The following is a 12,431-nucleotide window of genomic DNA, read 5'->3' as shown; positions in this document are numbered from 1 at the left end:
TGGGGGAGCTTCCACTCTCTCCAGGGAGGTCATGTCAGAATTGAGTTAAATTATAGGACACTCAACTAGTGTCACAGAATTGCCTGGTGTGGGAAATCCCCCCCCACATCTGGGGTCAGAAGTGTTTTGTGTGTGGCAGTCTTGTGACAGTAAAGGGGAAACACAATAGGAAAAGTGAGGTTCTTTCTTTTTTTTTTAAGTTTATTTATTTTGAGAGAGAGAACGCTTGCGTGCGTGCATGAGAGCAGAAGGGCAGAGACAGGGAGAAAAAGACTCCCAAGCAGGCTCCACATAGAGCAGAGCCTGACCTGAGGCTCGAACTTATAAACCATGAGACCATGACCTGAGCTGAAATCAAGAGTCAGATACTAAATGGACTGAGCCACCCAGGGGCCCCAAAATGAGTTTTTCGAGTTCACAAAAAGTTGAAGATATCTGATACTTTAAAATACCAAAAAACATACAGGCAAGGTGTATGAGATACATAAGATGACAAATAGAGATTTGGGAGGCTGACTGCACTTCCTGTGTTCTTATTTTAATTCTGAGCAGGTGGCTCGAAATGGTAGAGTGTCTACAACAAATACTGAGGCCTAAACCTCCAAACTTCACTGCACCCCGATGCCCCTCTGCCTCTTCCCTTTCTGCCCACGGAGGAAGGACCAGACCCAGGCCACCTGTGCTCCAGTTCTCATCCCCTCCCACACCCTCAGGAACTTTCACCACTCAAGTTATCTGCTGTTCATCCCACATCTTCAAGGCTACCTCTCCACTGGTTCTAGCCAATTTGCACTTCAACAAGTTCAGATCTCTCCCATCCAAAACCAAGAACCTAAACAAAAACCTTCTTCAGCTCTCTGGCATCCATCCCCCATGCTTTCCATAAGGCTTAGTCAGTCTTCTCCCCCTTACCTAGCCTCTTGGGAAGAGGGTTTTACATGGTGCTTTCCCTGTGTCCTGCCCCGTGGTTTCTGCCCAAGTGCCCCAGTGACTCTGGTGTTGCTCTACCCAGTGAACGCTTTATACCTGATGGCCCTTATTTCATATGACTTCTCTGCAGATTTTTTTACCATGGCAATCACTGCCAGTTCCTGAAATACTTTCTTTCCTTGTTTTCTATACACGTCATCATTCTGATGCCTTGTGGCCAATCTTTCTCTGTTTTCCTTGTAGACTCTTCTACCTGGCCCTCATAGACTGAGTCTTACAGGGCTTTTTCTTAGGTGCTCTGCTCTTCCTCCTTGACACTCACCCAGGGTACCCTCACCTGTTCCTACAGCATCAGCCACCAATACCATGGGGAGGACTCTGAAATCTCTCCCCTCACCCCAGCATCTCTCCTGTGTCATATACATCTAAGTGCCTCCTGGACACCTGCACCTGGATGTCGCAGGGCAACTTAAACACAACAGAAAAATAAGTCATTATTTTCAACTCCCTATCCTGCCTCCACCTCCCCCCAAAAAACTCCAAACCTCCCACTACTCCTTTTGAATTTCTTATCATTATCCATGCAATTGACTAAGATGGAAAACTGGAATTCATCCAGGGACTTTTTTTTAAGGATTTGAGTTCAGGGTGAGCTGAATGGAACCCCAAAGGACATGGGCCAAACTGGAGGCCCTGGCCTTCTCAAAGATCCAACCCGTTGCTCTCACTGGCTTCCCCAGGATGGGGCCAGCCTAGAAAGATTTTAGTCAGGATTCATGGGTCAAGAGTCAGCCCCATCCTTTCCTCTAACTGCAGAGAGGCTAGCCAGAAATAAGTGAGGCCCCTCTGCCGTTCAGTGTTTAAGTCTCTCTCCCATCCAACCTTCAAATGGGAAGCAACTGCTGCCTCCCTATGGCAAAATGGAGGCACTGCAGTTATTTACAGAGTCCAAAGTCTGGCTAATAATGCTCCTTAGGATGTGTCCCTTCAAATAGGCTTTACCTTACAGAGGACTCTTTCTCCTCTTGATATTTATTAGGAAAACAATCTTGGTTCTCTTTGTTTTGAAATGGAAATATTGAGGTCCAAAAGTCAGTGTTGTAAAAAAGAATTTTGGTATTTTTATGTTTGGTAATATAGCTTTAAAATTATTTGAGGAGTGCCTGGGTGGCTCAGTCGGTTCAGTGTCCCACTCTTGATTTTGGCTCAGGTTATGATCTCATGGTTCGTGGGATCGAGCCCTGCATCAGGAGTGCCCTACTTGGGAAGCTCTCTCCCTCTCTCCCTCCCTCTCTCTCTCTCTCTCTCTCTCTCTCTGCCCCACCCCACCATGCATGCATATGCATGCTTGTTCTCTCTAAGCAAATAAATAAACTTTAAAATTATTTGAAACCATTAAATGCCAGTGTTTATATATTTCTCTCCAGTGGTTTGTTATCTGGTGTTATCACAAAGCTAGGTATTTGGTGGCCTAGAATTGTGGGGAAAATAAACAGGAGGCACTCAGGAGACCCACTTTTACCAGAGGCTATTAATATTCTAAAAACTAAAGCACACTTTCTGACTGAATTCATCCAAGGCCAACATTACTGTCAGCTGGTAAAGCAGCTCCTGACTTCCAAGAGTCTCTACCCCATGGCAAATGGCTCCTCTGAATCACCTTGCTGTCTGGTGGCTTCTCTTGTTTCTGGGGACAATATGACAACAGGAGCCATTCAGGTATGTCACAGGGACCAGTAAACAACTTTGGGCTTGGGGGAAGATGGCCGCTGCTGAAATACAAGGGGGCTTTTCTAACCAGATGAGTAATCAAGAATAATATCAGGGGAAAGCCATTAAAGAATGAAAGTGTGTTGCTAATAATCCACATGAGAGGAGGCAGGTTGCAAGGCAGTTACTAACAGCATCCACTCACTGCAGGTGAGCAAGTGGGCTCAAAGCCTTACTTTATAGATGAGAAAACTAAGACTCAGGAAGGTTGCCAAGGTCACATACAGCTTGTGAACAGTATGGCCAAGACTCAGCCTTGGTTCTACTGGCCATCAAAGTGAACATTCTGTCCTCTATAAAACAAGTTGGTCCTTATTTTTACTCTGTGTTTTCATTTTGCTCTGGGCTAAGAATGTATACTTTGAAAGATGCTCCTTACCAAGTCATGTTAAAGGTGCCTCTGGAGAAATAAAATCCCCCAATGCTCTCAGATGTTTTTGGCAAATGCTTCCTCCCTAGTGACCACTTAACAACTGGCAATTTAACCAGGAAGCTGGTAACCAAGTTTCAGGATTCCTCGGATATACTGTGAGTCTAGCTGGCCCCCTGCTGGTTCAGTTTTGGAACTGCAAAAGGTCCTTCCAGTTTGTCAACAGGCAGGAGTAGAAAGGACCTTGTACCTGTACTGTGCTTATCAGTCACAATCAAAGTAAACCAGACTTTTTGCTGAGCATGTATCACCAAGCTCTGGGCAAAAACTTCTAGGAAGATTTTCTAAAAACACAGAATATAAATGAAATATCCTCCTTGAACTGAAAGGAGAAAAGTCTTAATAGATCCAGATGTCAAACAGTATGAACTTACCTGTTGCCACTAGATATATTTATTTTCGCCTGATATTATATAGTCATTCTTCAAATATTTACTATATGCCTGCTATGTGTCCTGGTATAAAGTAGTAAATAAAACAGCCTCATGGAGCTTACGTTGCAGTGGGGAGACAGATAATACACAAGGAAACAAACATTTAATTATAAATTACAAAAGATGCTATGGAGGTTTAAAAAAATAAAAGAACACTGACGGAGAATGTTAGCTACACAGACAGAGCAGTCAGGGCAGCCCTCTCTGAGTAGGCGACTTTGAAAATGAGATGGAAGAGGAAGGTACACCAGGCAGAGTGAGAAGAACAAGGAGTGGGAAGCTGGAGGTGGGAAATGCACTGGGTGTGATCAAGGGATTGAAGGGACGGATGGCAGAGCAAGGTTGGGGAGGAGGGTGTGCAGGAGCTGTAGGTCCTTGCAGGGCATGGCTAGAAGTGTTATTCTATTTTTGTTTCTATTTTTGGATAGAGAGAGAGAGAGAGCACAAGCAAGGGAGGGGCTGATAGAGAGAGGGAGAGAATCCCCCAGCAGTTTCCACACTCAGTGGAGCCCAGTGTGGAGCTCAAACCCACAAGCAATGAGATCACGACCTGAACCAAGATCAAGAGTTAGATGCTTAAACGACTGAGCCACCCAGGTGCCTGTAGAAGTGTTAGTTTTAATCAAGGTGCAACAGGAAACCACTGATTGGATTCTAACCATGAAGAGTGATAGTGATGGGATTTAAATTTTATTTAAAAAAATTTTTAATGTTTATTTATTTTTGAGAGAGAGAGACACACACACACATAGCGCAAGCAGGGGAGGGGCAGAGAGAGAGGGAGACACAGAATCCAAAGCACAGAGCCTGACACAGGGCTCGAATCCACAAACCACGAGATCATAACCTGAGCCGAAGTCAGACACTCAACCGACTGAGCCACCCAGGCACCCCTAAACTTTTATTTTTAAAGTTTAACTCTGCCTTTCCTGTGGGGAACAATTTGAAGGAAACGAAAAGCAGAAGGAACGCAGTTACTAACAGACAATTTCATAAATCCATGCCAGACACAATGGTATCCTGAAGCAGCTTGTTTGGAGCAGAGCCAGAGAAAAGAGAGGACAGACAAATTACAGATGTATTTTAGAAACAGACATGAATAAATTGCTTATAATTTGGGTATGACATGTAAAGGAGAATACTGAAGATTACTCCAGGTTTTGGCCTGCCTGTATGGCCTAGTGGTAGCACTATTCATTTAGACAGAAAAGACTGATATAAACACGCTGAGGAAGCTGGTGGTAGAGAAATCAGGATTGACATGTGGTAATTTAGCAGTTCACATAAGCCTATACATAGACAAGAAACAAGTTCGGGAAATAGCTTTTGGAGTCAAGAGAACAAATGCAATCATGTAGGCAGAGAATTGAGAAGAATAAAAGAAGTGGACCCAGCACTGAGCCCCGGAGAACTTAATAATTAAAGGTGGCATTAGAGCAGCGGGAGAAACCTGCCAAGGAACACTGGAAGAAAATGGTTAATGGGAAAGGGGAAGGAGGAAAGCCAAAAGCGTGCCATCTTGGCACAAAAACCAAGAAAATAAAAAGGTTAAGGTCAAATGTGCCGAATGCTGCCAAAGGTGAGTAGGACGAAGGCAGAATGCAGGTAAATTTGGCAAGGGTGGTTGGCCTTGACGAGAACCATCCAAGGCATCTCAAAATGAACACATGCAAAACTGAACTTGAACTCTTCAGGAGAAGCTCGGTTTGCTCCTCCTGGAGAAAACCGTTCTTTCCAGTTCCTCAGGCCAAAATCTTGGTGTCACCCGTGAGTCCTCTTTCTTTCAGTTCCTGCCTCCAACCCAGCAGCAAATCCTGTTGGCTCTGACTTTAAAATATACCCCCGATCTGACCATGTCTCACCACCTCCCTACCTATCATGCTAACACTTCTCTGCTCCAGGTGATTACAGCAGGCTCTCAACTTATCTCCCCTATTCCAGTCCTCCCTTCCTGCAGAAATATTTTCATACAGCAGCTGGAGTGATCCTTTTCAAGGATACATACTTAGAGGAAAAGCCAGAGACCCCGTGAAGTGATCTGTCTCCACGCACTGCGCCTCCCACCTCCCCTTGCTGCCATCGCCAAGCCTCATTCCTACCGTCCTCCCGAGTCTTGGGCTCCAGCCACACTAGCCTCCTTGCTCCCATCTAGCTTTTGCATGTGCAGCTCTTTCCCTGGAACATCTTCCCCCACATATCACACAGTTCGCTCTCCAACTCTCAAGAGTTTTGCTTATCTTCCCAGGGAGTAATCCCCTCCCCCTATTTAAGTTATTTCTTCCTCCATCCCCCTCCTCTGCTTTATATTTTTATAGCACTTAGAGCCATTTGACTTATTATGTGTTTTACTTATTTCTTTATTCAGGGACTATATCTCTCCTGTCCTACCAATCTTTGAGGTTCATGTTTCTTTCCCCGGTACCTACAACAGTGCCTGGCATTCAAGAAATACTTGTTGACCTGGTAAATAAGTGGCAGGAACAGTGGACTACCATGGACTAGAAGAAATCGGGAAGTAGGGAAGTGTGATCGGTATGTGGTGAACAGTTGCAGGGAAAGGCAGCAAAAAAAAAAAAAAAAAAAAGTACAATAACTACAAGGGATATGAGATCAAAGGAGGGAAAGTTTTTTAACGGAATATTTGACCACAGTGACCCAATGGTAATTCATACTGATCCTATATCCTGTATCCCATAGAAAAAGGCAAGTTTATAACCTTACTGTTTGAGGACTAATATATATCTTCAATAATGAGATTAATCTGAGGATCATATGATCAATTAATCAGAGTAGACAAAATAAGAGAACGTCATCTTTGATGTGCCATTCATTAGACAATAAATATCTCTTCTTGCAAGGGACTGAGAGTCCAGTAATTGTCATCTAAAGTGATGATGATGATTCACTGAGAAGTGATTTCATAGTAGTGCAATTATGTGTGCTAACACTTTTTTCTGAACTGGAATATTACCTGCTTGCAGGCGAGTAAATTCAAATCCTACCCCCAAGCTAAATGGAAGCTTAGAGAAGTAATCTGCTCACTGTCATATCACTACTAAATGATGGAGCTGGCACTGAAATTCAGATGTCTTTGCAAATAGCCTACATTAAACATATGTTAAAATTCATACCAGCATACATATATCTATCCTTTCTATAAAAAACAAAACAAAACAAAATACTTTTCTAACTTAGTCCTTCATAATAGAATCCTACAATAAACGTTGGAAGGGATATACAAGATACCACACATATCTGTCAGAAGCCTGGGAATTAGCATGAGTAAATGAGCAGAGACGATTCAAATAAATGGATGAGTTGAAATGATGCTATACTCACATAAACAAGGATTAGGCCACCCAACAAATTAAGTGCTAAGGTTTAAGACTGGGAAAAGGCCAGGCTTCTTATTTTGTTTCTTTTTTCCCCCAAAGCCTTTGGACTATTTTCTATTAGCTCTCATCCAAGCTGTAATAGGCAGAATGCTAAAATGACCCCCAAGATTGCCACCCTGGAGTCCTCACCCTGCATAATCCTCTGCTTCTAGTGTGGGTGAGACCTGTGAATATAATGAGATATCATTCCCTTGTTAAATGACAAAGGGGATGGGATGGCCACTCCCATAATTACACTATAATTAGGAGACTAAAGGGATATTTATTCTCCCTCTGGCTTTGAAGAAGCAAGCTGCCATATTGTGCTAGGGCCATGTGGCTTACAACCTGGGGTGGCCTCTAAGAGCTGAGAGGGACCTTGGCTGACAGCCAGCAAGAAAGGACCTCAGTCCTACAGCAGCAAGAAACTGAACTCTGCTGACAACCTTAATGAGTTTGAAAGAGGACCCCAAGCTCCAGCCAACAAACACCTTGATGAGACTGAGCAGAGGGGCCCAGCAAACCCATGCTAGATTCCTGCCCAAAAGAAATTATGAGATAATGTATGAGCATTATGGCAAGGTGCTAAATTTGAGGTAATTTGTTATAGAGTAATAAAAAACTCAAATGCAAGCCAGTATTCATCCCTTACACAGACACTGTTAGAGGTGACCTAACATGGCCATGACCTCACATCACCACGGGTAATGACGGAAACAGAATTCTTCATTCTAAATTGTCCTAATCCATGCTCTCTCAAACCTCCATGCCTTTTCGCTCATTGTTCCCTGATGAACTCCTAAAAGACTTCAAAACGCAAATCAAATGTTGCTTCTTTAAAGAAGCATTTTCTTTTTTTCTTTTTTTTTTAGTGTTTTTTGTTTATTTTTGAGAGACACAGAAAGAGAGCAAGCAGAGGAGGGGCAAAGAGAGAGGGAGACACAATCCGAAGACGGGCTCCAGGCTCTGAGCTGTCAGCACAGAGTCCAACACAGGGCTCGAACCCACAAGCCACGAGATCGTGACCTGAGCCCAAGTCTGTCGCTTAACCGACTGAGCCACCCAGGCGCCCCCAGGAGCATTTTCTTATAGCCACCCCTATCTACTCCCAAGCAGAATAAATCACTCCTATTCTTTGCTTCCATGACAGCAGCTTGTCTGTACATCTACCAAAAAAGTTGCCATGGTGCACTGTAGTAACCTCTCTCCCTCTCCCAGCCCTAGCCTGAGCATCTTTTAGGGCACAGCTGCCCCCGCCCTGCACACTGGCTGCCTTGGGGTGGGTGCTAAATAACTGCATACTGAGCGAAGAAGATGAGGCTCTGGATAAACAGAAGCTTTTGATTGCCAGGGAGCTGCTGTTTCTCTTTCACACAGATGATCAGGCCTCAGGTATTAATGGAAACTTGGAGAGCTTTCTCCATGACAACAGTTGGGTGACTAATCAGGCACTTCCTGCACTAGAAGGGCAGATATTTACGGTCTCAAGAAAGCTGGTCTGAAATGGATAGGTGGGCTAGAAACGACAGGTGCAGGTGGTGGGAAGGGTTTAGACTGATCCCAAAAGGAGTGCCAAGAAGCCCTGACTTGCTCTGATCCAAGCCCTATGCTAAGTTTGCATGCTTGCTAATTCAAATTATTGGTTAATCCGTTTCTGAAATCCAATGCCAACCTAAACAGACAACAATCCCACAGAGTTAGTTTTACTTAGGGGCTGACAACTATGGGTAACAAGACAGATGTGAGAACCATTTCTTTTTTTTAATTTTTCTTTAATGTTTATTTATTTTTGAGAGAGAGACAGAGTGTGAGCAAGGGAAGGGCAGAGGAAGAGAGAGACACAAAATCTGAAGCAGGCTCCAGGCTCTGAGCTGTCAGCCCAGAGCCCAATGCGGGGCTCGAACTCACGAACCATGAGAGCATGACCCTCAACCGACTGAGCCACCCAGGCGTCCCAGGAATCATTTCTCTATCAACCATGAAGTCAACCATATCCATTGTACTTACAGTTTTCCAGGACAGATAACATTTTTAGGAAATCACAGACTTAGTCAAAATTATGCATAATCAAGCCATAGAGAATAGCATTTACTGGTTGTGTATTCTGACAAAACTCAGAGTTCACATTTTTCCTTAGGAACCCACACACATGGGCAAATATTTGGAGTGCTCCCTTGTAGTTAAATTAGCCATGCTACTGCTTTATGACTACACCTCACTGGAGAAAGAGAACATTCAGAATCAGAATACAAAGCAAGGCATGAACATAAAGACACCTGCTTGTCACCAACTCCTAAGAACTAGATTCAGATTCTCTCTATAAATAAAGCATTAAATAACAAAGTACTGTTTTTTAATAAAAGTATTACAGTATTGCCAAAAATTGAAAAAAAACATTCTAGGGGGAAGTGGTCTTGCCACACTAAAACAATCTGATTAACATTTGTTATAATTCACAATATCTCAGGGCACCTGGGTGGCTCAATCAGTTAAGCGTCCGACTCTTGATCTCCACTCTGGTCATGATCTCACAGTTAATGAGATTGAATCCCAAGACAGGCTCTGCACTGACAGTGTACTCTCTCTCTCTCCCTCAAAATAAATAAACTTAAAAAATTTTTTTTCCAAAAAAATGTTTGACATAAACTCAATGTCAGCACCTCTTTCAGCTCCCTTTGGGTTTATATGACATCATCCCTAAGAATCAAGTCAGATCCTACAGGTCCTGCATTTTAAGGATCTTTTACAAACACTGGTTGGCAATGACTCAAAGAGGCAGCCAGGTGGGGACACAATTTCCTAAAGGTCAGTATGGGAGAAGACAGATATGGGATCTGGGTTCTAATCTTTCTTTAGGAATAATGCCAGATGCTCCCTTATTCAGTCAAATGTTAATGTACCAGACTTTGTGCTAAGTGCTAAGGCTACAGCTGTGAACTTAGACAGATAAGGTCCCTGTTCTCTTGAAACTTATATTCTGATGTGGATGTATGTATGTATATATTGTGTAGAATAAGAAGAAACAGAAAATGGAGGCACCTGGGGGCACCTGGGTAGCTCAGTCGGTCGAGTGTCCGACTTTGGCTCAGGTCACGATCTCACAGTTTGTGAGTTCAAGCCCCGCGTCAGGCTCTGCACTGGTGGTGAGGAGCCTGCTTGGAATTCTGTCTCTCCTTCTCTCTGTCCTCCCCTGCCTGTGCGCGCGCGCGCTCTCTCTCTCTCTCTCTCAAAATAAATAAACTTAAAAAAAATTTTTTTAAAATAAAAAAGAAGAAATGGAAAACAGAGGGAGGAAGTAAAGGTTCTTCAGCATGTATTAATTATTTTAAATGCTACTGGAAACTTCAAATTGGCAGAATACAGTAAATACCTTCGATGCTCTGTGGGCCCACAAGATTCATGGCCTGGTGAGCTGGATACTCTACCCGTGGCCTGGCAATGCCCAACTGCTCCATAACACCATGGAGCAGCCTCTGGATATCCGTTTCTGAGACCCGGTCAGGGGTCCTTGGGCTATAAGCAGATGTGGGAGTCCATCCAAGTGTCAGCCAAAATAATAGGCCAGATAGCATGGTAGAAATCATCCCAGAAACCATTGTGAACCTGCAAAAAAAAAAGACCAACATGTATCAAATGGCCACAGTCGGCATCTGTGATGATCAATGATGCAAGTAAGTGATTCAAGAACCACCCAATTGGGGCTGCAATGAAAAATACTTAGGGGGTTGCTTTGGCCTTAAGTGCCCAGTCTAGGCAGAGCATCTGCTCTGAAACAGTACTGAAGAAACAAAACAATCCAAGATAGCCAGTTCCCTCTGCACGCACATCCTTGGGAAGACTAGACAGGAATGGCCATTCTCACTATTTTTTTTATTCTTCTTGCAGTTCCCTGAAAGCCTTCATTACCTCCAACCCCAACACTCTCTCCTCTCTTAGTAAAACCAACCATCCAACAAGAAGAACTTGCTTCGATTTTGAGACAGGGAGAGGGAGAGTGACATCTTGAGTCTTCCCAGTCTCGGGGGAAAAAGAGGCTCTGAGAAAGGAGTTAGGAAGATACAAATGGTAAAGAAGCACAGAAAGGTTAGGAGCGGTGGAAGGGAAGAGCTCAGCTCAGCAAAAATCCAATCCATTTGAGACCCGAGGGGGATGAAAATACACACAGCTCAGGCCTGCCCTGCAGTCTGCTAGGGGAGAAGAGGCAAGCTTACTCAGCCACATACTAGCTGAGTGATCCTGGGCGAATGCCTCAGCTTCCTCTGCAAAACGGGCATGAGGAAAGCGTCTGTCTTACAGGATTGTTGGGAGCATCAAAAAAGTGCCAGGCACAGAGCCCCCTATACTGTGACTATAACGTTGGCAATATGGCCTCAGGGCTCTAGAGGTTAGAACTTGAAGAAGTGGTGGTGATGAGAAGGAAGACACAACAGGTGAAGGGGAGGGAGAAAACTGATCTGGGGAGTCAACCTGTCCTAAATGTTGCCTTCGATGGAAGCAGAAGCCTGCAAACCAAGGGAACAAAGATTCACGCAGCTTCCCTCTGCAGCTGCTGCAGCTGAACCTGTTTAAGACGGACGCTGCAAGCAATGGCTCTGCGCTGCTGCAGCTGAACCTGTTTAAGACGGACGCTGCAAGCAATGGCTCTGCAAACCCTCCTTTTTGACCATTCTTCGGGGGTGGGGGGAGTTGGAGGATTCATTTGCTTCCTTGAAACTGCAATATTCATAACCCCCATTTTCTGTCTCTGTAAAGGAAAGGCTTTTTCCAGCCACCCCTAGATATAAAACCTTGTTTCCCAAAGAGCTGAGACAGCAAAGCCTGCAATTCTGACGTAAAAGGCTGGAGGCAGACACCAACCTCTCCTGCCATCTCCATCTTCCTCTGGCCGGTGCGAATGCAGGATGTCTTTGTTTCATTTAACCCCCGGGCCAACACCGTCCTGATTTCATCAGCTACCCAATTTCCTCCCTCGGTACTCTTCCCCTCCAGTTTATACCCGAACCTCCTAATCCCCACCCAGCCTTTGTCTGCCCTCAGACTCCACCTCAAGGATTTCAGCAGGACGCCCCCTCCCCTGCCAGTCCCGTAAAACCCGCGTGTCTCAGGTGGGCTTCAGGGGGGTCGAGCAGGCACCAAAGCAGGACTCACCGAGGGGCAGCCGGAGGATTCTGCCGCGGTCTGGGCCTGGGTGAGGGTCGAGCCGGGAGCCTGGTGATGTGGTTTGCGCGTGCGTCACCTCCCTCCGCATCTTAGCTCCGCCCCCACCGCTCCTCCAGCAGGTGGAGGCGGCCACGCGCGGTCGCCCTAGATCGCCACCCAGACGCTGGTGCCTCCTGCCGTGAGCCACACAGGGTTCAACCCTCGCACTCCACATGCACGTGTCTTGGAGGCTCTTTATCTATCCGACCCTCTGTGGACGTAATTCCCCTCTTCTCAAGCAGTGTTCTAAACAGTGTGCCAGATCGCCACTTTTGTCCTTCGCCCCCAATACCA

The 12,431-nt window shown here is 44.9% G+C and overlaps 1 protein-coding gene across 2 annotated transcripts in view; it reads right to left on the bottom strand.

Moving 5' to 3' along the window:
- SCG5 (secretogranin V) overlaps positions 1–12,228 on the bottom strand; it is a 59,930-nt gene extending 47,702 nt beyond the window's left edge. For both annotated transcript variants that reach the window (XM_003987301.6, XM_006932660.5), the window contains exons 1-2: positions 12,087–12,228; positions 10,309–10,541 (exon numbers count right to left, since the gene is read on the bottom strand). In XM_003987301.6, the coding sequence (XP_003987350.5) occupies positions 10,309–10,534 (226 nt within the window). In that variant the 5' untranslated portion in view covers positions 10,535–10,541; positions 12,087–12,228. The remainder of the gene's footprint in view (positions 1–10,308; positions 10,542–12,086) is intronic.
- Positions 12,229–12,431: the final 203 nt, after the last annotated feature.

This window comes from Felis catus, chromosome B3 (genome assembly GCF_018350175.1).
Source record: "Felis catus isolate Fca126 chromosome B3, F.catus_Fca126_mat1.0, whole genome shotgun sequence".
NCBI lineage: Eukaryota > Metazoa > Chordata > Mammalia > Carnivora > Felidae > Felis > Felis catus.
Note: the sequence above shows the minus strand (reverse complement) of the source record. Positions and strands in the feature narration are given on the sequence as shown.